Raw genomic sequence first — 21,691 nt, forward strand, 5'->3', positions numbered from 1 at the left:
CCTGAAGTGGAGAGGGTTGACGTGCCCATGATTCTTCACATTCAACCTGTTGGGCGTTTCATGTGCCAAACAGGTTTCCCTACTCAAACTACTCTTGTCTCCTGGCTCCGGTTGATAAGACTTCAGCAGCATTGATTTTGGGCATCATGTGCCATCTATGTGCACCAGCCTGCCATGCATTACATTCATCAATTTCCCCGCCATACGTTTCGATTATCGCGAAACGCGCCACGACCTTATAAATTAACAACTCTCGCTCCTGCAGGTACTCGAAGTTTTGCAGTCTTTCGGCCATCGCGCAGACGTAAAATACTACGGCCCTTCATTTTCACTCTGATTGCTGGAGGAACGTTGATTCCATTGGTTGCTCTCAATCTTCCTCCTCTTCACAATGAAAGCAGCTCGAGTGGGAGACCATCGCACACGAGAGATTTGGTCAGCGAGCATGCCCGCAAGGAATCAGTCACCGATCGCGAGCACGCGATTCAAAGGAAGGAACGAGACATAGTCATTGCAACTTCGCAGGAATCATACGCTGGGAAAGGAGGTCAGGAGCTTCAGTCGGAAAGTCAACTCGAGAGTGCAGATACTTCAGCCTGGGGAGTCTTTTCGGCCAAGGTTGCATCCGTCAAGACCTCAGTCGCATCGGTTGACTGGGGATCCGTTGGAAATTCGGTTGCCAACTTCATCGTTCCAGACTGGGCCAAGATTCTGTCCGGTTATATTCTGAAACTTCAGCAGGAGCTTTCCATGTCAGATGGTTCGCTCGCATTTGAAATCTGGGAAGAAGCGCACGACCCAAGCATTAATCCGGAAATTCTTTGGAAAAGCTCGGTTCGCGTATCTGGGGAACTCTGTGATGAGGAAACGGATTACTTGGTTGCCAGAGGGAAACACACCAAGAAGGCTCTCGCCAAGTATCTTGACTTGCCGGAGAATGATATTCACCCTGACGACGTTCCGCGTATAGCAATTTGCGGGTCTGGTGGCGGACTGAGAGCCTTAGTGGCTGGGACCGGGTCGTTTCTCTCGGCCCAAGACAGTGGTCTGTTCGACTGCGTCACTTACACTGCCGGGGTCAGCGGTAGCTGTTGGTTACAGACTCTTTACTTTTCGTCACTCGGAAAGCGCGACCACGCAAAACTTATCAATCATCTCAAAGCCCGTCTAGGAGTACATATTGCTTTTCCACCAGCGGCCTTGGACTTGCTGACATCTGCACCAACGAATAAATTTCTCCTGACTGGGTTGATTGAGAAGCTTCGAAGCAATCCAGAAGCAGATTTCGGGCTCGTTGACATATATGGCCTTTTGCTTGCAGCAAGGTTGCTGGTTCCTCGGGGGGAATTAGATGTGCAGTCTGGAGACTTGAAAATCTCCAACCAGCGCGGGTTCTTGTCGGATGGCGCTAACCCAATGCCTATTTATTCCGCCGTGCGTCACGAAATTCCCATCGAAGAGGAGATCGACAAAGGCAGGGAAGATCATGTTTCAACCGAATCATCCCGGGAGCAGGCAAGGGAGATAGCGAAGCGAGAGTCCTGGTTCCAGTGGTTTGAATTCACACCATACGAGCTGTGGTGTGAAGAACTTGGCGCCGGCATTCCGACCTGGGCTATTGGCAGGAGGTATCGCAACGGCGAGGAGATTCCGCGAGAGACGGGAACTGCTATACCAGAGATCAAAGTCCCTCAATTAATGGGCATCTGGGGTAGTGCATTCTGCGCCTCGCTTGCCCATTACTACAAGGAAATACGACCCGTCGTGGCTGGTCTAGCGGGGTTTGGTGGAATCGACCAGTTGATCGAGGGGAGAAATGAGGACTTGATCAAGGTCCATCCGATTGACCCTGCAATGATCCCTAACTACGGTCTGGGGATGAAAATGCAGCTTCCATCCACCTGTCCAGAGAGCATTTTCACGTCTGACTATCTGCAGCTGATGGACGCGGGCATGTCCAACAACCTGCCGATTTACCCCCTTCTACGGCCCGGTCGCAATGTTGATATCATCATCGCTTTTGATGCGTCCGCCGATATCAAGACGGACAATTGGCTCAGTGAGGTGGACGGTTATGCTCGCCAACGTGGAATCAAAGGATGGCCGCTTGGGACTGGATGGCCCAAATCAGGTGCGAAGCCATCTCTTACCGTTGAGGAACTCGAGGCAGCACAATCTGTGTCTGCGGAAGAAGCATCAAAAAGGGTTGCCGAAGAACGAGAAAAGCATGGTGGGGGCGGAACCCCAGATTCAAGCGTTGCTAAGCAAGAGAAGGCCGAGAGTGAACTCGGCTACTGCACCGTTTGGGTTGGTACGACTGAAGAGCGCCAATTTCCCGAAGAACCACCGCCTTCAAAGCGCGTTGAAGAGGACTGGGAACTCATGAAGCCGGATGCTGGCATCGCAGTCATCTATTTTCCTCTCCTGCCTAACGAAAAGGTCCCAGGTGTGGACCCGCAACTGTCCGACTTTATGTCTACGTGGAACTTCATCTACACTCCTGAACAGGTAGACAAGGTCGTCTCCCTAGCCCGGGCGAACTATGAAGAAGGACAGGAGCAGACGAAGCGCACAATACGTGCCATCTATGAGCGAAAGAAGGCCAAACGGCTAGAGCGAGAGCGGATTGAAGAGATGCGGCGGTTTCAGGAGAGAGTTCGAGCGGGATACACGGCGTCCGAGGGGAACTCGGATCACGGTGATCATTTTAGTTGAGTGAGCGGCTCAACGCCGAGTCGGTATTTTATTGCGTGTGGATTTTTGGAATTAGACAGGATATAGAAAGTACATAATACCCTCATCATATTTGATGCTTTGAATACACTTTTTTTTAATTCAACTATCCATTTCATCAATATTCATATGCATGGCATCAAAGAAGGCTTTAATCGAAGCTGCTTTTTATCTAAGATGAATTCTGTGGTACGCCATTAATCCCACCCTGAGACAGCAGACAGCCGAGAAACCCTACCCTACCACTACCCTCAGATGTAAGGATATACAAAGTACCTAGGATGCAGTCTCCTTTCAGAGCCGGAAACGCATTAAACTTTTCAAATGTCGAGTCTTAAGACGTGCTTTGAGAGGTAAGGGGGAACAGCACAGCATATGATGTGTGATCTTACCGTTCTATTATGTCATATAGGCCCTGTTCGACGCCTCAAGGGTCCACGAGAGATTCTAGGTTTCACAATTTAGTGTTTACAGAGTAAGACTTTTTCCTGCGAACGGGAAAGTAAACGATTCGATTGATGTCGCGGGCGGAATTGGCATTCGGTGGGTTGCGTCTCCTGCTCACCAAGATCGCTTTAGTATCGGGAGGAAGGGCGCTATGAATTCGGCTAGATTATAGGCAGCTTCATACCCCGCGGGTGCTCGGACTCGTACTGGGCTGGTGGGGGGAACCGAGGTCGGAAGCTTATTAAAGAAAGCGGCACGAGGGCATAAAGTTAGGTCTTTTAGTGAGATTTGAAAGGCTTAGCCGATTCGTGCGTGTCGCCCACTTCGAAGGGGTCCTGGTCTGGGTTCAGTTTTATCCAACGTCGGCCCTATTATTTTTTTTTGTCCATTCTTCCCTGCCCACACAGCTCAGTTGTTGTAATAAATTACTCAATATCGTGTTAGTGCTCTTCTTTCGTCGGGCCTTTCCAAGCTACAAGGGCAGCTCCGAAACGCTCTGTCCGGGGACTCCGATGTGGCACGGATCCAGCATAGTTGCGAGAAACGTCCCACTACAAGCCCATCCCTACGTAGAAGAGCCCCGTCAGGATGACCTGACCTCATTTGTCCACTATTAATCATCATCTGTCTTGTCCATGTCTTAATCTTCTACTTGCCCCTCGCCACCATGGGAACTGGCTCGACGTATGCTCGTTCTTTAGACCCTTCCATACCAACTATGTGATATTGTGGTGCAAAAGGACTGCGATTTACACGCCTGCCTATTCGCTCTCGAGAATTTTTGAGACACGTTACAGTAATGGCCGAATTACCTATCACCGCAGACCCTGCTGTCGAGGGTTTTATGGAGCCTGATGTATGTTACCCTAGTCCTGCCAGTCTCGTCCTCCAGGAAAGCAGCAGAACTAATCCACCAAAGTTGAGTGATGAAGGATACGCAGAATCTTCGTAAGCTTGTCAAAGTCTTGAGAGTGGTAGCCACCATACTAATTAAATGAAAAAGCGCCTCCACATATGTGACATCGATTGCATCGGACATTCGCCGAGGAGTTGAAGAAAATGGAAGGACGTATCCTGTCTATGGCAAGAATGGTGACGCTTCCCCGCCATAATCACCTGAATCATGAAGTTAACATGGGCAATAGAATACGGTATGCCTGTTGATGATAAGGAGCAGGATCGGCTTGATCTTCAGCATTGCAAATACACGCTGTTGCTAGAAAATAAGCTTTTCTTATCACCCATCCCTGAAAAACCTCAGAAGATTTTGGATTTGGGTACAGGAACTGGTTGGTATTCCTATCTTTTGACTCGTCACGTTTCTTGCTGACCGTAGACAAGGCATCTGGGCCATTGACGTGGCTGATACATACCCCTCTGCTCAGGTATGTGAATTTTGTGCCATTTTTGGTATTTCCATTTGCTCTCTGCTCACCCGTTATAGGTGATTGGCACCGATCTAGCCCCTGTCCAACCGACTTGGTATATAAGCTCTCGCTTGCTTGGGGAAATAGAAAGGACTTACTTTTCTGACATTCTTTAGGGTTCCGACAAACTGTCAATTCGAAATAGATGATGCCGAAGATGATTGGGTGTACGCTAAAGACAATTTCGACTTGATTCACGGTCGAGATTTTACATTTGCCATCAGGAACTGGACCAAATTGATACACCAGTCTTACGAGTATGCATGTCCACTCTGTGGTGCGCCAATGGATCAAAATGATACACTGTTGCTGACTGGAATACAGACATCTAAAGCCAGGGGGATATCTAGAATTGTCCTGTGTTTATCCTGTACCAAAGTGCGACGATGGCACGCTTCCACCTGATTCCGCTTACGTCGAAGTCTCCCGCACATATAACGAAATGGCCAAATTGGCAGGTTGTCCCGCCGATTCTCCGCTACATTACAAAGAATGGATGGAAAAAGAGGGCTTCGAGGACGTCAAAGAAGTTATATATAGAATGCCGACAAGCCCTTGGCCCAAAGACAAGAGACTTAAGAAGATTGGGGGTTTCGAAAAATTAAACCTCTTGGAAGGCGCACAGGGTTTCCTGGTTCGAGGCTTCACCGGTGTCTTGGGCCGCACTAGAGAAGAATTGGAGCTCTTGTTGGCAAGATTACGGGAGGAGTTGAGAACTCCCAAATTTCACAGCTACGTGCCTTTGTGAGTGATCCTGTTTTGACCCATCCTTGTCATGTTTCTTTACTTATTGTTTCCAGCTATGTTGTCTACGGAAGAAAGCCAGGAGCTAGTTCGGCTGCCTAGTGCAATAATCCCAGAAGCATGGTTTTCGAACTACCTCCTGGCTTCGTTTTATGCTTTCATTGATGTTTGTCCCGAGATGAAACGGTCATGGGTGGTCGTGCTCCATTCAAATTGTCTATGGACTTGGAGTGACGGAAGAGATAACGAAGCATCATTTTCTGAGGCCAATGCAGTATCTTTTATGACTCGAGGAGCATGTGAAAGTCGAAAAGGTCTTTGTCAAAAATATATAGACAGATTACTCAATATTTTTCTCGATCATCTTGTACCATGTGGACCCTACCTTCATTTTGCAGGTTAGGTCCATGTTGAAGAACGCTTCATAAAATCCGGTATGAGATAGTCTTGTATGCTTTAGCCCAGGTGCGATATCCGACAAATTTTGACAACTACACTTGAAGCTATTTTCCTAACAAATTGCCGGCAAATATACATTTTATAAAAAATTTCTCCTTCGCTGGTGCCATTTTTGATCCTGGAGAAGCACTGTTATGTGTATACGATGCCTAAGATTTATTGTTTACCAATTCAAAAAAAAAAAAAGAAACTCAGATATCCTTCAAAAATTCTCGAAAAGCACCAAACAATCGAAAATAAAAATAGATTCTCATCACAAACAATGAACTTAGATCTAGCTACATAATATCCAATACAAGAAGAATGTGACCTGATTATATCAGAAATAAAATCCGGGTCTGGTTCTATGCGAAAATTCGGCCCGGAACGATTGGCGAATATAATCTACACTAAAGCCTAGATCCTAAAAAGCGGCCGGATGGTGTAGTTGGTCATCACGTATCGTTAACATGAGCCCTCTTAGGAAGGCCTTGGCACCGATAAGGTCCCCGGTTCGAACCCGGGTCTGGTCATTCTTTTTGCCTCTGCACCTTCTATGTTCAATTTCTTTCTTTTTACATAGCTTTTATTCTCTTGGATCTAAGTTTTATCATCTTTTCTTTACTCTTGATATTATGCAAGCGAGTATAATCCATTCTTTTTTGACTGGGTTTTACAGAAGCAGTGCGGTCATTGAAACAGACTGCACAAACCATGTTAAGATCCTTGTTCCTTGGAGTTCCGTGCGAGGGTGCTTACTACGGTACCCTTGTCGGCCACCCTGCCGCATATCGGAGTAGACGATTCGGCAGATTCTGCCGACGGCACCTTCCGGCTTTGGCCTCGGCCTGGTTGTCACTATAACTGGTAACCGAAGGCCTAACCGGAAGCTGCCTGGGCTAAAAACGAAAAACGACTTTTTCAAGCACAACGGTTTTCCCGCTATCGTGTAACATAAACCCTCATAGCAGGCCAGCCCTTCAACAATTGGCCGGTTGGTGTAGTTGGTTATCACGTATCGTTAACAAGTGACCATTTGGTTGTTTGGATTCCGATAAGGTCCTGAGTTCGAGTCTCAGATTGGTCATTTCTTTTTGTCTCGTGTGGACTCACCAATTTATTTTTTGGTTGGTGAGGGAAAATAATGGATGGTGGGTGCTCTCAAAAGTTTTGTGATGGATAAAGATCATCAATGGGTAGAGGTTGATATGGAGTTTCAAATTACGATTTTGGGTTTTGAAGCAGAAAAGTGAAGTTGTATGGAATTTGTTCATACGCTATGTAGAGCTGTACTAGAAGAGAAGTAAAGTATTTCTTGAATGCCCTGTGTTTCCCTGCAAACACGTGGGGAAACAGCGACAATAAAATATATCAAGGACTACAGAACAAGCCCTTCTATCTTGTATATTAGCAACGCAATACGTTACACTATTTGCGGCACAGTCAATACAAACTCACCTGGTCCTCATCATCCGAGTCTTCAATCTTAATATACTCAATCTTTTCCGAGCGAGCAGCAGAGGCCTGACGAGCAGAGGGTGGAGCAGGAGCTGTATCCCTGGCACGCGTAGTGGCGCGATCAACGCATTCCATCAAATGTTCCAGAAACTCTATTGCGCATTATTGCGCATAATTAGCATGTTCAACTAAGATACTCTGTACTCTGAATGGTAATATTTTTTAAGGAAAATTTGTATTCCTTACGTTCGACCTCAATGATGTCTGCCCGAGCCGGCGCGCCGGCTTTGAGTTTGGGAAGGCGCAGCTATATCAAATGTCAAGCGTCAGCATAACGAATAATTCCCAATCGTGTACGAAAACAAACAAAAAAAAATTATTTAATTTTCTCGATTGGTTTTTTCTTGAACAGGGCAGAGGTACTTCGTACCTCGTGAACGGCTTTTAAGTGGACCCTTAGATTACCCGTGTGGCTGAACTTGGACTGTGGATTAATGTATTAATTAATGTATTAGCGCGAAGTCTAATGCACTGCAGTTAAACGGGGCCCGAAACTATGGGGAGGAACTCACTTCGGTCCGGCACATCCTGGGCGGCTGCCCCACGTTTGCTTCGTTCGCGCGGCAAAATACTTCGACCGTGTATACTTTGACTTCGCCATTCTGTTTTATTAATCCCGGGAACGTTTCAGCGATAAACTGTACGGATAAATTGGAGGATTAGGATGGGGGGCAAACGGGGTCGGGCGCGCACTTCGTTGGTGGTAGCGAATGGAAGACCATCGGGACGGTTTTTAAAGCTGAGGTATCTCTATTGATTGGTCAGTGGTCTGATAGAACTTGCAGTAGGTATATTAAGATGAGAGTTGGAACGCATGTCTCACCTCTTTTGCATTCATCTCGGATTGAATTTTTTTAGGGACTCTTTGACGGGTTTCTTTTGAGATGGCAGGATAGATTACATACGGTACTTTGTAAGGTAGGACGAAAATGTTGTGCGGGTCGCTTGAGCGGACAAGCCGAGCTACAGTGCTGTACTGTAGTGTGGGAACAGATGGGAGATGATTTGCTGCAAAATGGGAATTTTACTGTAGAATTGATCATGATAAGGTTGCATAAGTGATGCATATTTGAGGCTTCTGATCCGAAGGGATACTAGGGTAAGAAAACACCTATTTTGGTACATTTTATACCGATTGGTAGACGTCACGGAGCTTACGCCCATCATTGAATTGTGATCAAGATACTTTGTACCGGTTCACTGATGTCCAGGGTACAGGGTATCCTGTTTTACGAATATGTGATTTGCCGTCCAAAATGTCCAACGCCGCAAACCGTTATGATTTCATAACCCTGCCAAGCAAGGGTTTGAGTGGCATGACTGGATCAGCACCAAGATCATGCATAAGTACGGCGTGGGCGGGAGCTACGGTACTCTTGACCGAACATCTCATTTATCACGAACGGTTTTTAAATATAAGAGACAGAAGCAAAAGAAAATCGAAAGGCAAAATGAAAGAAAAGACATCGCTTGGATACACATTTGTTGAAGCGCACGTCGCGATTGTACCATGCAGCGCTCAGACCACCGGCTTGATAGAGACATCCATCCTCGATCGAATTCACGTTATGCTCGCTGAGGTTGGCCGATCCTTATCCCCGAAGACCGAGCATTTTGGGAAGAAGTCCACCACATGGTAACATGGCTTGATGCAACAAAGAACGAAGCGTTCAGACCACTTTGACTCGCTTCGTTTATAGGTCTCCACACGCCTCCCTCGCTCCATGGAGAGAGTTCGGACCGTTCCACGGACGTCACCTGCCTCTGAAGCCACCAGACAGCTTGACCATTCCCCGCCAAGGGAAAACGCCCGAGTACTGCATGACAGGATGGCCATCTTTGCTTGACAAATAATTCGGTCTTCGGCCTTCAGCTCGGACCCTGGGAAAATTTGGGCAATTAGACTGTCGTATTTATATACGCAGTTGCCAGATCCAGTAAAAGATGGATCGAATGCATTCTCGCATGTATCATAGTGAGAAACTTTGATTCGAAACCGGAAATCAAGTCGTGTTCCTTTTTTTTTCAGCCCTCTTTGTCCGCCTGGAGATAAACGCATGACCACCTGCAGCATGGAAGCCCCGCGCGCAAGATCTGACATTGCGGCCAGAGTGCAAGACTTGGCAAGTCAGCTTTTCGATGCTGCAAAAGCTTACCAGTCAGCACCGGGCGAGCCCGATCAGAATGTCCGCAGGCAGATCTCGATTACAGCGAGACAGATTGCATCATTGACAGAAGACCCAATGCAAGATGCGTTAAGACTTTCCTCTGAGGTTCGTTTGTATGATCCGATCGCCTTTCTTTTTCTATTTTTCCCCTGGTAAACATTTTGCTGTTAGAATCAAGTCCTCATATTTTACTGGAAGGAGGAATTGACAATATGGTTTCCCAATCTAGATGGTGCTCATGGTAGCACTGCGGTCATTAATGACAATTGGCGTGTTTGAAAACATGCCGTCAGAGGGATCAATTGCGCCGGCAGAACTGGCCTATAGAACAGGGGCAGAGGAGGCTCTCCTAAGTAAGGCCTGCAACTAACCACCCAAAATTATACTTCCACCTCGAAATACATATTTTTTTTTTTTAGGTACGGGGACTAATCAATATGTAATATTTAGTCCGACTCATGAGAGTACCCGTGTCAATGGGCGTCTTTGAACAGACGCCAGAAAATCACTATGCTCGCACGAGCAAAACCGAGTCTTACCTAGGATCAGCTGGGTCAATGTTCGAGACCATGTAAGCTTTCCCCAAGCTCTCTCCTTGCAAACAAAGCTCAATACTCCCTGCGAAGACAAGAGCATCATATTGCCAACAGTCACTATCCTCTTCATTTTCCCTTGAAGTGAATCTGTTCGAAATTAACGAAATCAAATGCAGGATGGACAACTTCCTCGCCATCATGGTCAAGTTCCCCAAATACCTAGAGCACTTCGGCTTCAAGGAGCCCGTCAGCCAGACCGAGAGCCCCGTCTGCTTTGCTGAAAACGCCCTCGGCGAGGACCCCTGGAGTGTCATCAGCAAGGACCCAAAACGCATCGCCAACTTTAATAAAACCATGCAAGCGCAGGACAGCAGCATGCCGATGATCGGCATCTACGACTTTTCTAACCTTCTAAGAAACGCAGATGTCTCCTCGAATCCAGATAGGCCACTCTTCGTCGACGTGGGCGGGAACAGAGGCCACGTTATCAAGGCAGTCCTCGAGACGTATCCCGAGTTTTCTGCGCCCCGAATGGTTCTCCAAGACCGCCCAGTAGTCATTCAAGAGGTCGAAGAACTTGGTGAATTACCTGGTGTTGTCAAGATGGCGCATAACTTTTTAGACCCGCAACCCGTCAAAGGTTTGTCTTGATTTTTATCCTTAACTTTTATCCCGTTCTTCTTCTTGTTGTTGTTGTTGTTGTTGCGGGCCGATTGGAATCCAGCAGCTGTACTCCCTTCTTTTCCTTTCCTTTCCTTTCCTTTCCTTTCCATTCAACAACAAGTGCCATTTCACACCTTTCTCCGCCGAACCAACTCAATATTCTGACACTCATTGACATGCAGGCGCCGTGGCATATTACTTCCGCCGAATCATGCACGACTGGTCCGACGCCGACTGCCGCACCATCCTGAAGCAGATCGCCGCCGTCATGGCTCCAGACTCCAAAGTACTCATCTCCGAAACCATCGTCCCCGAGAAATGCGACGGCCCTAATCTCATGGCGGCCTGGATGGATCTGGTCATCATGTCGCTGGGAGGCAAAGAGCGTACAGAGGAGAATTGGTATCGGCTGGTGCAATCTGCAGGACTGCGAATCACAAAGATCTGCCGCGCGGCGATTGGGCCGCAGGCCGTCATTGAGGCGCAGCTTGCTTGATTTATTTCCGTTACTTTGGGTTACGTTACAGAGTACAGACTGCTTTGGGTCCCATTAGTAGTACTTTTGGTATCGTTGTATCGTTGCTGTAGGTTTCGATCTTCACTATTATGATGATGGTGTGATCAGTGGTCTAGAGATGGGGGGTTCGATATGTACAATGTAATTGGTATATATATACACAAATTGGACAGAAATTATAATAAAAAGATAAGAAAAATATAAGACAAAGAATAGGGAAAAATAAATATAATAAAACACAGATATAATGTAGTAGAATAATACAGATTCAAGGCTATATCGCCCAAGGGGCGAAGAGTTGGGAAGTAGTAAAACAAAGAAGAAGAGTATATTCCCCAGCTAGATAGACCCTTGGATGGAAATCAGATAAAATTGATTGGCCCGGCGAAATAAAGCGCCTCGAGACAAAATCACTCTTGTCGTAAGAGTTCAATCTGGAATTCGTCTTCGGTCTTGGGCATGCGCTGGACGGCGTCCAAGGTGCGAGGGGCCACACTGCGGATGGACTCCAAGGTAGTTGCACGTTCCTTTGAGGGGCCTTGAGACCGAAGTTGGACCAAAAAGGACGCAAGCACGACCAGGGTCTTATATGTGACGAGGATATCAGTGATGGCGCGCTTGTTACTGGGAGGCTTGTTCTCTGCGCCGAGGAGGTAGATACGGCGATAGCGCTTGTTATGACGGCCCCAACCGCGCCATTTCTGCATGAGTTTGGCTTCGCAGATCTGGAAGGCTTCTACGCCGTGGTTATTTTGCGCGAGAGTCTGGACGTAGAGATTCCAGTTGCGATTGTTGAGGTCGAATCCGGCGGCGAGCATTTCGCGGACAGTAGCAATGAGCTTGTCACATTGACCTGCTGCGGCGAGGCCTTTGACGAGATACGGAAACGGCGGGAGGAGCAAGTAGCGTTGAGACTTGAGCACCCAGCCAGGTTGCGATGTATCTGGGTCGCTGAGGCCGCGTGCTTGCCGCTTCGCTTGCTGCACGGCAAAGTTCCAGCAGCGCGTGAGCTCGTCGTATTTGCCTTGTCGGAGGTTGGTGACCATTAACGCACTGAGCAGCTTGATTGGCGGTTCCACCGGCTTGTCAGGATGGGTAGTCTTTGCGAGTGTGAGGTAGTCGTTGTAGAGTTTCTGGACCTTGCCAAAAGCGCCGCGCTGACCGAGAGTAAATATCAAAAAGTCGAAATAGGCGGCGGGGTACGCTTGGTCCAAGGGCTGGTTCGATATGGACTTGCGTGGCTCTTGGGCAGCAATCTCAGACGGGTCCGTAGTGCGCATCATTCGGTCGAGAATTTCTTCAGCCTGTGCGAGGCCCATGTCCGTTTGGCTGATACGCCGCGACGATTCGCCAGATTGCTTGGCGTTGGCGGAAGCCTTGAGGATAAGGACCTGAGTGGCGAAATTCGGTTTGATGTCGTGAGCGAGCATGTGTCTGTAGACGTTAAAGACCTTGTCTGATTGCCGACAGGCAAGGTAGCCGCCCATGACAATGGCGTAGTGCTGCGCTGTAGGTCGGAGTTTCTGACGAGGCATTCCAACTCGAAGCATCTTCCAGGCATCATCCGGCCTTTGGCATATGGCCCACAGCTGCATCATGGCGGCGTAGGTCCATTCATCCTGCCGAACATGGAACATTCGCATCCCGCGAAAGACTCGCTGAGCTGCCATGATATTGCGTTGTTGAGCCCAGCCAACAATGACGTAGTTCCACATTCGGGTCCTAGAACCACGGAGAGTGCTTTTGCGAAGCTTGTGCAAGAGCAGCTCCGCATATTTAATATTGCCAGACTTGACATAGGCCAGCACAAGGCAGTTCATCATGGTGGTTGACCTGGTGATACCTCTGGAGGAAGCGGTGGTGATAAGTGATCGAACGTTGTCAACATCGCCCCGATTAGCGCATATGCCCATAATAGTACCAAAGCTGAATTCATCGACCGGTAAACGAGTTGAAAGGAGGTTGCTAAAATGCTTAAGAGCGCCCTCCAGATCACCAACTCTCGTATGAGCATAGATGAGAATATTCCAGCAACGCAGGTTTTGATGAAGTTTGAACTCTTTGTAGATACGTTCAAATTGACGGACCGTTTCACCAACCTCTGCTCTTCTAGCATGCACGTACAGCAGACTTGGTAAGACGTTCATGAAATCAATCTCTTCGGCTGGGTGGATTGAGCGAAGTTCGTCGAAGAGGCTGTGAACCTTTTCGGCGTGCCCATGTGCTGCAAGCTCGGTCATCGCTGCTTGAAAGGCAAGCACCGGTGGACGACCGTGGAATTTATACCAGTCCGCAAGGAGCGTCTCAATGTCAGATACTGAGTGCACGGAAATGGCGTTTCTCAATATTTCGAAAAGAATCCGATGAGAGAGGGAGAACCCTTCTTCCTTTCGAACCTTATTGTAGAGCGAAAAAACAAGAGGGATGTTTCTTCTCTGCTGGAATATCTGTATAGCATCCGCAAACTGCTCTTCTTTCATAGCTCCAAATTCCAACAAGATGTCTGCTAGGCGATAAGCGAAGCGGGCAACAGGATCAGTTCGTGGCGCCTCTTGCATGATCCGGCGACGCGGTCTTGTTGGTGGTCGACTCTTTATCACTTGCTGGTGAAAATTGTAGCTGTTGAACTGGTTGTTCACGTTCTGCCTGTACTTGACTACGTCCTGTGATGCGGTGAATAGATCGGTAGACTGCTGGCGTGGCGTGTTGTCCGACACATCCGAGGCGAAACGGTAAATCCGTCCATGAAGGGGGTTGAATTTCCGGGCGGAAAGAGTGTAATTGATGAGCTCTATGGCAAAAGATTTCCACCTCTCATAATCATCATTACCCTGCTGAGACTTGACAAACTCAGCCAAGGAGACAGCTCTCTGCAGGAAACCGTCCGACCCAATGACCAATCGCCAGAGATCATAAGTGGATGGCCCAGGCTGCCCAGCTTCCAAAGATCGCCCCTGGACTCGTTTAAATCCCTCCCAAGTCTCAAGAGCCAACCTCCAATTGCCAACATTGATGGCCCGAACCATAATAATGTGTGTTCCAAAGTTTCCAGATCCCTTCAATTGCTCCACCGCTTCTCGATGAACTCCCAGGGCCTTTAGGAAATTCTTGGCTTTGAGGTATAGAACAATGCCGTCCCTGTACGATTGGGCGTCCTTTTCGGAAGGTAATATATTGTATAGATGGAAAGCCCTTTTCAGGTCCACGGGTCTTTCAGAAGTGGTGAGATAAGTAAGAACGCGTGCAGTCAGATCGAGACTTTCAATCTCCAAATGCCCCTGACGCCAGAGATTCCAAGCTCTCTCATAATCATTTCTTCGAGGGTGATCTAGTAGCCTTCTCAGCTCTGCAATATATTTCGCATTAGGGGCGGAGGTATGTGCTGGCTTGGAAGGCGGAACCGAAAGGTGGAAGGCCGTCTGCGCGTTAGAAATGCTATCCACTGTAACTTCAGCGGCTGCTGATGAATATGTACGCAAACCCTTTCCGATGCGTTCAGTCTCTCGGCAGGTACCCCATGAGGCGCTCTTTGCCACCGATATCCGCCGGAGGGTCGCAAGTGTTTTCGCAGGATACAAAAAGTCTAGTGTTGGCGCATCAGGCAAATTTGCTGGCCCGTTGCCCCTGCTATTTGGTTTTCCCGTCCCATTCTGCCCTACTGATTTTGGCTCGGATTGCGAGGCTGGAGACGCGTTGCACTGGAACGGATCAAGATCGTGGCCGCCATGGTTCCAGAAGGCGACATGCAGAGATCGCCGGGTGCGCACTGGTGCGGAAGAAATGCGTAGAAGGTTTCGTCCTCCTGAACGCGGGCATGTTGTTGCTCTCTCAAGCATGCCAAAGCAACTCGTTAATAGTGTTGGGGAATTATCGAATCAGTTGTGTTGCGTCGACCAAGGGAGCTTGCTGCTTTTTGGCAAAAAATGCAGATTCCTTAGCTCCGGAAAAGCCAATTAATGCTTCAATAGGCCTTTGAGACGCTTCAAACGACCAATTTCAACCTCGAAGTTTATAAAGAAACCATCAAAGCTAGAAAATTAAGAATGCTGAAACAAAAATCCACGACCGCTGTGATAACAATGCCACTCAAAGGTGGAATAGCATTTAGAAATATTATTGTTCGCCAGAGGAAGGAGAAACGAGGATCAATAGTTCCCTGCGCCGCCTTACCAGGGAAACTATTACCGAAAAGCACGTGCTCGCCTAAAGTTGCTTCCTATAACCACAAAGCTCAAGGAACGATGAACCACCAACTGCACGAGCGACGGTGGGTTGGACTCACATTGGCAGTTTACTTCAACCATCACGGTGCGATAGCAGCAACATGGACATTACACACTTTGTAACCTCTCGCAGGGATAATGCCCTCCTTGTGGGAGACTACAATTCATATCGAGCACAGCTTTCCAGGCGTCTGCAGACTGTCACGAAGAAACTTGGTCGCTCGTCTCTGAAAGGAAAGAAATACACTCCAAAGACACCAATTACGGCCGAAGATATTGCTGGGAATTATGAGTACGTCCTCAATTTTGCATCCCGTATTGATTCAAAATGTTAATGTTTCCCTAGGTTCGTCCATCTCCTTCTCCTCGCATCTGAGCGAGCATGGGCACATGCTATGCACATGAAATCTGTCCACTCTCAGGATACTACCGGCAAGGGAATTACTGGTACCACCAGACGACACATTATCTCACGGCTGCAGAAAGCCGCCAACCATGCCAATACACTTTCCCAACTGCTGGATGACCGCCAGACGTCTCACGCAACCGACACCGATGTCCTAGAAGCACGAGCATATTTCTCCTCTCTCTCCGGAGCCGTCGAGTTTGAAAAGCAGAATTGGGAAGCCTCTCTGAGATATTTCTCCGTGGCTCGTGTCATCTACCAAGCTTTGGAGGTCTCCACAAAGAAGGACATGTACCGAGACATCCTCTCTGGCACAATCGACCCAAGCATCCGCTACGCCGCATACCAGCTACGATTGCCACGCACCGTTGCCATTCCCGTGATTGCGCAGCGCTACTTTCCTACTTCGGAGCCAGAACTTGTAGCCCTGGTTGAGAAGCTTCAACCCCAAAGTCTAAGCAGCAAATCCGGGGAGCAAGAGGGCGCAGCAGACAGTGCGGACGGCACTCCGAAATCCATCACCTGGCGTTCTCGCACCGTCGATCTCGAGGATGCGTCCATAGCGCAAGCACTCGCTGCAGTCGCAGCTGCGGAGAGGAAACTCTCAGCATTTCTCTCCTCTCCTTCAGCCACAGAAATACCTGCCAAGGAGAAGGCAACCGCTTTTGACGACGTCCTTATCGCAAGCCAAGACGCAGTGGACGCCACCAAGAGTGCAATTGACGAGTTGGCTTCCGAGGGAGTCGGCCAGGGAGACAAGCGCATGCAAGCTTTGCAGATTACTCGAACCGCAGTAAACTACTCCCTAGTTGGCTCGCGAATCGGACGCAACCGCGAACTTTCTGGCAAACACGACGGCGCCCTGCTCGAGTCAGACGAACTCAAGAAAAAGCGAAAACCGAGAAAAGACGGTGCTGAGTGGGTTGAAAAGGAAGAAGGAACCGGCAAGAAACTTGCTCGTTTGCGGGAGCATGTCGTCCTCTACGATTTGACTCTCCAGGTAAGTCACACTCCTACCCAATAATGGTAAAACAATAAATCTCATTCTCATTTCCCCCAAACCAGAGCATCGACTCCATCAAAGACCTGCCCGGCATAGCAGCAGACGCCTCTCTCGTTGAAGAACTCGACGCCAAACGCGCCTACTTTCAAGCTCTCAAGTATGATCCCTTTCCATTCCCATTCTTCCCTCCCCCCCCTTTACCTCCTCCTTTTCCCCATCCTCCATTGAGACACAAACTCTAACACCATCTACTTTTCCTCACACAGATGCCTCTCAATCGCCCACTCCCACTCTCTCCTCTCGAACCGCGAGAACGCCCTCGCGCTCTTCCTCCGCGCCGCCGAACTCGCCGAGCACGCGCACTCCTCTCTTTCCACTACTTCCCCGCCCGCGGAGCCACCCGCCAACGCTCTTCCCAGCCTGACCATTTACGCCTCGCAATCAAACTGGCTCAAGACGCACGTGCACAACCTCGTCTCCCAGAACCGCGCTCTCGTCTTCTTATACCAGCAACTTGCTTCTTCCGATAACTCCTCACCCGAGGCTCCGTCCTCGCTGAAAACACCCCTCATCGACCGCCTCGACGCGTACCCTACCACTGTCGATTTCGATCATCTCGTCACCTACCCGCCCCGTGTCCAGCCCGTGCCTGTCAAGCCCCTCTTTTTCGACGTCGCGTGGAACTATATCGATTATCCCGGCCGCTCTGCCAAACCTGCTCCCGTCGCAGCAGCCGCGCCTGCGGCAGCGGCGCCGGTGGCCGAGCATAAACCCGAAGTGCAAGAGCAGAAGCCCGCGAAGAGAGGCTGGTTTGGATTCGGTCGATAGATTTACGCTTAGAATTTTTGTTTCCTTTTTCTCTTTTGATATATTGTTTATATTCCTATTTCAAACATTCCTCATCCTTCAAAGATTATTCGCGACTGTGATCTCATGGTAGTGATTATGAATCATCAACATGTTGTGCATTATCCAGACGACACTCTTTCTGTATAACGGTAGAATAGAACCTTACCGCACAGCACCTAACGCGAGCCATGAAGATAAGTCACGTATATTTCATTATATATATATATAGCCGCAGTTAGCTAGATCGGCCGTCGGCCACACGTATAATAAAAAAAGTATGTCCCATATGGTGATTCAATTTCCTCCAAGGGGAGATTTCCAAAATAAAACAAACTGTCCACTAGACCTTGTGCAAAACGAAAATGAAAGAAGGAATGGAACATTTGAAAAAAGGAAACAAAAAAATGATATCATCCAATTTCATCCAACCTTTGGCACCGCCGTAAATCCCGTCGCCGTTGAATACCCTGGCACCGATAAATGCTCAATAGTTAACAGAAATGCTGAAAAGTAACAATCGTATCGCTAAGAAAGGGTCCGAGCATGAGAGAGCAGACAGCCTTGGTTTGAGGAACTTGGGACTGGAAGGTACTATTTTGGCTGTTTACAGTATAGACCTATCATCTTCATCCTCGGAAGCTCGTCGCATGCCCAAGTCTCGAAGTTTCCGAGCAAGGAGGCTTTCACCGGGCGACGAGTCGCTGCCAAAGGGAGCAGCAGAAGGAGAGAAGCGATTGTTGCCGTAGCTGGGATGGTGTTTGTCCAGTTTACCATAGTCATTGTCGACATCGTTGATAGTGAGATCATTGGCATGGCGGTCGTTCCAGAGGCTCGGGCTGGCAGTATCATGACCAAAATCCATAGGCTGGGCCGGGGAAAGTGGTAGTCTTGAAGGATGGTAGCTAGACGCCAAGGAATCTTGATCATGGCTACTGGCCTGGACGTTTACGTGGTCAGTGGCGCTGAGAAGATGGGGGGACATCCAGCTGAGCGGTCGAATGGACTCGACTGGCGCAGGCTGTGTAGGCGAGATACTGGCATACTCGGGATGGTGAAAGGCGTTGTTGTGTCCCATGGAGTCGTGGGGAGGAAAGTGGAAGAATGGCGGCATTCGCTCAGATGAGTGGAATGCGCTTGGATTGTGGGCGCCGACACTCCTCCTCCATGCCGATCTTTCTGAGCCAAGGGCATGGGTTGTGCCATGAGGACTATTTAATAGGGTAGACTCTCGGCGTGGTTTATACGAACTGTATTTTGGTTCGGGGACTTGGATGTCATTGAGGAGCCTCTCTTTACCGTCTGGTACCCGATTTGCAAATACGACCCTGATGCTCTTGTAGAGATAGAAGCGACCTTTAGAAGGGCAGCAGATGTGCAGATGAATCATATAACGGAGTGTAGGCTTGTCTCCTGGCCCAGGAGTCTGAGGCAAGTCTGGTCGAGACGTCACTGGCTTTTCGATGATTGGGCCGGCCGAATAACTCCGTTGGCGGACAAATGTTTTGGTTCCTGGCTCCATTCCTGAAAGATCGTAGGGCACTAGGAAGAGCTTGACGGCGGTCTTGTTCGGGTTTTTGATGACGATCTGAAGCTGGCCTTGTTGAGGGATACGGTAGCTTCCGCCCGGAGGGGCTTTTGGTGAAGTGGACCTGCGACCTTTCTTTTCTTTGCGCCGACGGTCCGTTGGGTCTACCATTGCAATACAGCCGGGTGCTTCTTTGTGATCATGGAAGGCGCTGGGCTCAACCCGATTCATCTGAAGAGCACGCTCGTGCAGTTGTTTCTTCTTCTTTACCTCCGAGGCTTCTTCTGAGGACGGTAGGTGATTTTCGAGATCGATTAGGCCCACATAAGGACTAGGGCCGTCCTCTGCTGATGAGCTTGTTCGTGCACTACCAGCTCCATAACTATAAAATACTGCCGGAAATGGAACAGACACGTGTGGAGGGCATCGGAGGTTTGCCTTGCAATTGCCCTTTCCGAGCACCCCTATCTGGGCCACAAAGTTCAGGGGCCTTGAAGGGGTCGTTGACATGCGGCCGTGCAGAATGGACTCTTCGTAGGATCCTACCATTGGCGCATGGTGGAGCGGATACGTATCAGACGAGAGAGAGGGACGGCGAACCCGCAAAAATGAAGGAGAATGACTTGTACTAGCTGGTTGAAGGGTCACCTGGTTGGAGATGGATCGTCGAGGCTGATGTGCTTGATAAGGAAAGGTTCCTTCTCTTCGTAGGGACGGATTGAACCGTGCTGCGTGTGTCTTGGTCGCGTGCAAATCGGGGGAGGCTTGGAGAGAATAGCGCGCATGTGGGGGCATCGTATGACGTCTGTCGCCCTTTTTGGAGGTCGGAGAGATCTCTATGGGTTTGGTCTTTGCTGAGAAATCAAGGTCGGTATTGTTCGACTGCTGCACGAGAGGACTTGTAGGGGTTTTGAGGATGAAACCGGAGGAAAAGGAAGAGAGTGATGGGATACCGAGTCGTGGAAATGATGCATCAGGCGATGATGAAATTGGTTGTGGTGGTGGGAAGCGGGGATCGTCCTGGAAATTAGGCACCGGATGGTGGGGAAATGCAATCTCAGGCCAAGGTGGTCTTTGGAGAATCTTTGAAGCGTGTTCAGGTTCATGGTTGCTTTGATGCTCTGGAGTGTGAAGGGCCGGTAACCCCGTCTCCGTTGCGGGCGGCTGCTGAGTGAAATCTCCCGAATGGAGCGCCGATCTAGGCCTTTGGATTTCTGCAGGCAACCCCAAGCGCTCCCCATTTAGTTCTTTGACCTTTTCACTTTCCGGGGCGGCAGGTTCTCCATAATCATCTGTCGGTGAGGTACTCAATACCGGGGGATTGGGTCGATTGTTGGATTCATTGTCCGGTTTTGTGGAATCTCGCAGGTAATCCTGGAGCTGAAAGAGGGCAGTATTAGCGACTACTTCTACTCTGGGAATGACAAAGAAATAGACTTGTTTCCGAGGCGGATAGCGACAGGACCAGACAAATACATACTGGATTATTGGGAATCCAAGTTGGACTTTCTCCCCGCTTGATCCGCCGAATCAATTCTCGGCGGTCCGTCGTCTCTAGGCCAGGGCGATTCGGTTCAACTTGGCTTTCATCCGGCGGGATACCGGTGTCCATGACTACTGACTGGATCGATTTCTCTAGATTTCCTGCCCGCATCGTTTCTGCAGAGGGTCTTTGCGGGCTAGGCCGCCAGATGGAGTCGGGCATTGCAGAGGATGGCGGTGGATCCGGGTGAGTCAGATCACCCGGATCATGAAACATAGGCATGATCACCGGGGACGATGATCGGAGTGGTTCACGGTAAATCGTGCATTCGACTTTGTCCTTGTAGAATCACGGTGAAGGAAGAAAGTGTCATGGATATTGTTTAGAGCTGTAACGGGCGATGCGGTGGATGTAGAGTCGGGCGGCAGAGGATAAGTTGTATCGTGGTGGGGAGGGGACAGCACCTTATGAAACGTGTGGAGCTGCCAAAAGCATAAATTCATCATAGCATAACGTAGTTTAGTTCCAACCACCTACGTTATAGTAGTAATGCTCGACTGTACGGTTATCATCATACCATACCCGGCTGGGTGGACGAACCGACGTTAAGCCCGGCCAGAGTTTATTATATACCCTTAGGGTGTCTTAGTCGAGTGACCCTCTATATCACTTTCCCCTTCTACCGTAACTAACTGCGCAATGTTGATTACCCAACTGATTTTGTCATCACTCATCATTTACATAAATGATCAAATGACCTCGAATTGGAAAGACAATGAATAAAATAATGAAGAATAATGAAGAGGGGCGTTAAGTTAATCAAGCCATTTCTGCCTCTTTCAACCTCATAAGCGATATCGATAACGCACCTTGATGGCTAAACCCAATTGAGCACAATCGTGACCCTGTAAGTTAATGCTCATCCCACCACCCTACTTACTACCTAGCACTAACTATTCTACCCATTACCATCTAATCCAAATACTACCTGCAGGGGATGACAGAATCGTG

At 48.8% G+C, this 21,691-nt stretch overlaps 7 protein-coding genes and 2 non-coding genes across 9 annotated transcripts; 6 read left to right on the forward strand and 3 right to left on the reverse strand.

The window, feature by feature from the left end:
* Nucleotides 1–59: 59 nt before the first annotated feature.
* L228DRAFT_246177 (FabD/lysophospholipase-like protein) lies at nt 60–2,845 on the forward strand. Its single transcript, XM_018332347.1, has one exon. It carries the CDS (start codon nt 175–177, stop codon nt 2,713–2,715), a length of 2,541 nt encoding a protein of 846 aa, XP_018188962.1. The 5' UTR covers nt 60–174; the 3' UTR covers nt 2,716–2,845.
* Nucleotides 2,846–3,582: 737 nt separating this feature from the next.
* Nucleotides 3,583–5,879, forward strand: L228DRAFT_246178 (S-adenosyl-L-methionine-dependent methyltransferase). The gene is made up of 9 exons (XM_018332348.1): nt 3,583–4,036; nt 4,100–4,128; nt 4,184–4,272; nt 4,326–4,469; nt 4,522–4,565; nt 4,625–4,662; nt 4,724–4,864; nt 4,932–5,351; nt 5,408–5,879. Exons 1-9 carry the CDS (start codon nt 3,980–3,982, stop codon nt 5,451–5,453), a joined length of 1,008 nt encoding a protein of 335 aa, XP_018188963.1. The 5' UTR covers nt 3,583–3,979; the 3' UTR covers nt 5,454–5,879.
* Nucleotides 5,880–6,222: 343 nt separating this feature from the next.
* L228DRAFT_t57 lies at nt 6,223–6,322 on the forward strand. The gene has a single exon. It is a non-coding gene; the product is annotated as a tRNA-Val (tRNA).
* A 456-nt stretch (nt 6,323–6,778) lies between these two features.
* Nucleotides 6,779–6,876, forward strand: L228DRAFT_t58. The gene has a single exon. It is a non-coding gene; the product is annotated as a tRNA-Val (tRNA).
* A 498-nt stretch (nt 6,877–7,374) lies between these two features.
* On the reverse strand, nt 7,375–8,324 carry L228DRAFT_115620 (hypothetical protein). Its single transcript, XM_018328941.1, has 5 exons — nt 8,131–8,324; nt 8,001–8,057; nt 7,820–7,909; nt 7,678–7,731; nt 7,375–7,554 (listed from the first exon to the last, which is right to left on the reverse strand). The coding sequence occupies exons 1-5, from the start codon at nt 8,143–8,145 to the stop codon at nt 7,432–7,434; spliced, it is 339 nt and encodes a 112-aa protein (XP_018188964.1). The 5' UTR covers nt 8,146–8,324; the 3' UTR covers nt 7,375–7,431.
* A 1,055-nt stretch (nt 8,325–9,379) lies between these two features.
* On the forward strand, nt 9,380–11,170 carry L228DRAFT_267417 (S-adenosyl-L-methionine-dependent methyltransferase; the record flags this gene model as incomplete). Its single annotated transcript, XM_018334989.1, has 5 exons — nt 9,380–9,580; nt 9,705–9,828; nt 9,926–10,046; nt 10,188–10,651; nt 10,857–11,170. The coding sequence occupies 5 exons, from the start codon at nt 9,380–9,382 to the stop codon at nt 11,168–11,170; spliced, it is 1,224 nt and encodes a 407-aa protein (XP_018188965.1).
* A 321-nt stretch (nt 11,171–11,491) lies between these two features.
* L228DRAFT_246181 (hypothetical protein) lies at nt 11,492–15,248 on the reverse strand. Its single transcript, XM_018332349.1, has one exon. The coding sequence runs from the start codon at nt 15,025–15,027 to the stop codon at nt 11,602–11,604; it is 3,426 nt and encodes a 1,141-aa protein (XP_018188966.1). The 5' UTR covers nt 15,028–15,248; the 3' UTR covers nt 11,492–11,601.
* Nucleotides 15,249–15,451: 203 nt separating this feature from the next.
* Nucleotides 15,452–17,858, forward strand: L228DRAFT_260243 (putative signal recognition particle). Its single transcript, XM_018334242.1, has 4 exons — nt 15,452–15,706; nt 15,761–16,820; nt 16,886–16,980; nt 17,090–17,858. The coding sequence occupies exons 1-4, from the start codon at nt 15,516–15,518 to the stop codon at nt 17,649–17,651; spliced, it is 1,908 nt and encodes a 635-aa protein (XP_018188967.1). The 5' UTR covers nt 15,452–15,515; the 3' UTR covers nt 17,652–17,858.
* L228DRAFT_260244 (hypothetical protein) lies at nt 17,845–21,258 on the reverse strand. The gene is made up of 2 exons (XM_018334243.1): nt 20,678–21,258; nt 17,845–20,577 (listed from the first exon to the last, which is right to left on the reverse strand). Exons 1-2 carry the CDS (start codon nt 20,960–20,962, stop codon nt 18,277–18,279), a joined length of 2,586 nt encoding a protein of 861 aa, XP_018188968.1. The 5' UTR covers nt 20,963–21,258; the 3' UTR covers nt 17,845–18,276.
* Nucleotides 21,259–21,691: the final 433 nt, after the last annotated feature.

Source organism: Xylona heveae (assembly GCF_001619985.1).
Source record: "Xylona heveae TC161 unplaced genomic scaffold L228scaffold_4, whole genome shotgun sequence".
Classification (NCBI taxonomy): Eukaryota; Fungi; Ascomycota; class Xylonomycetes; order Xylonales; family Xylonaceae; genus Xylona; species Xylona heveae.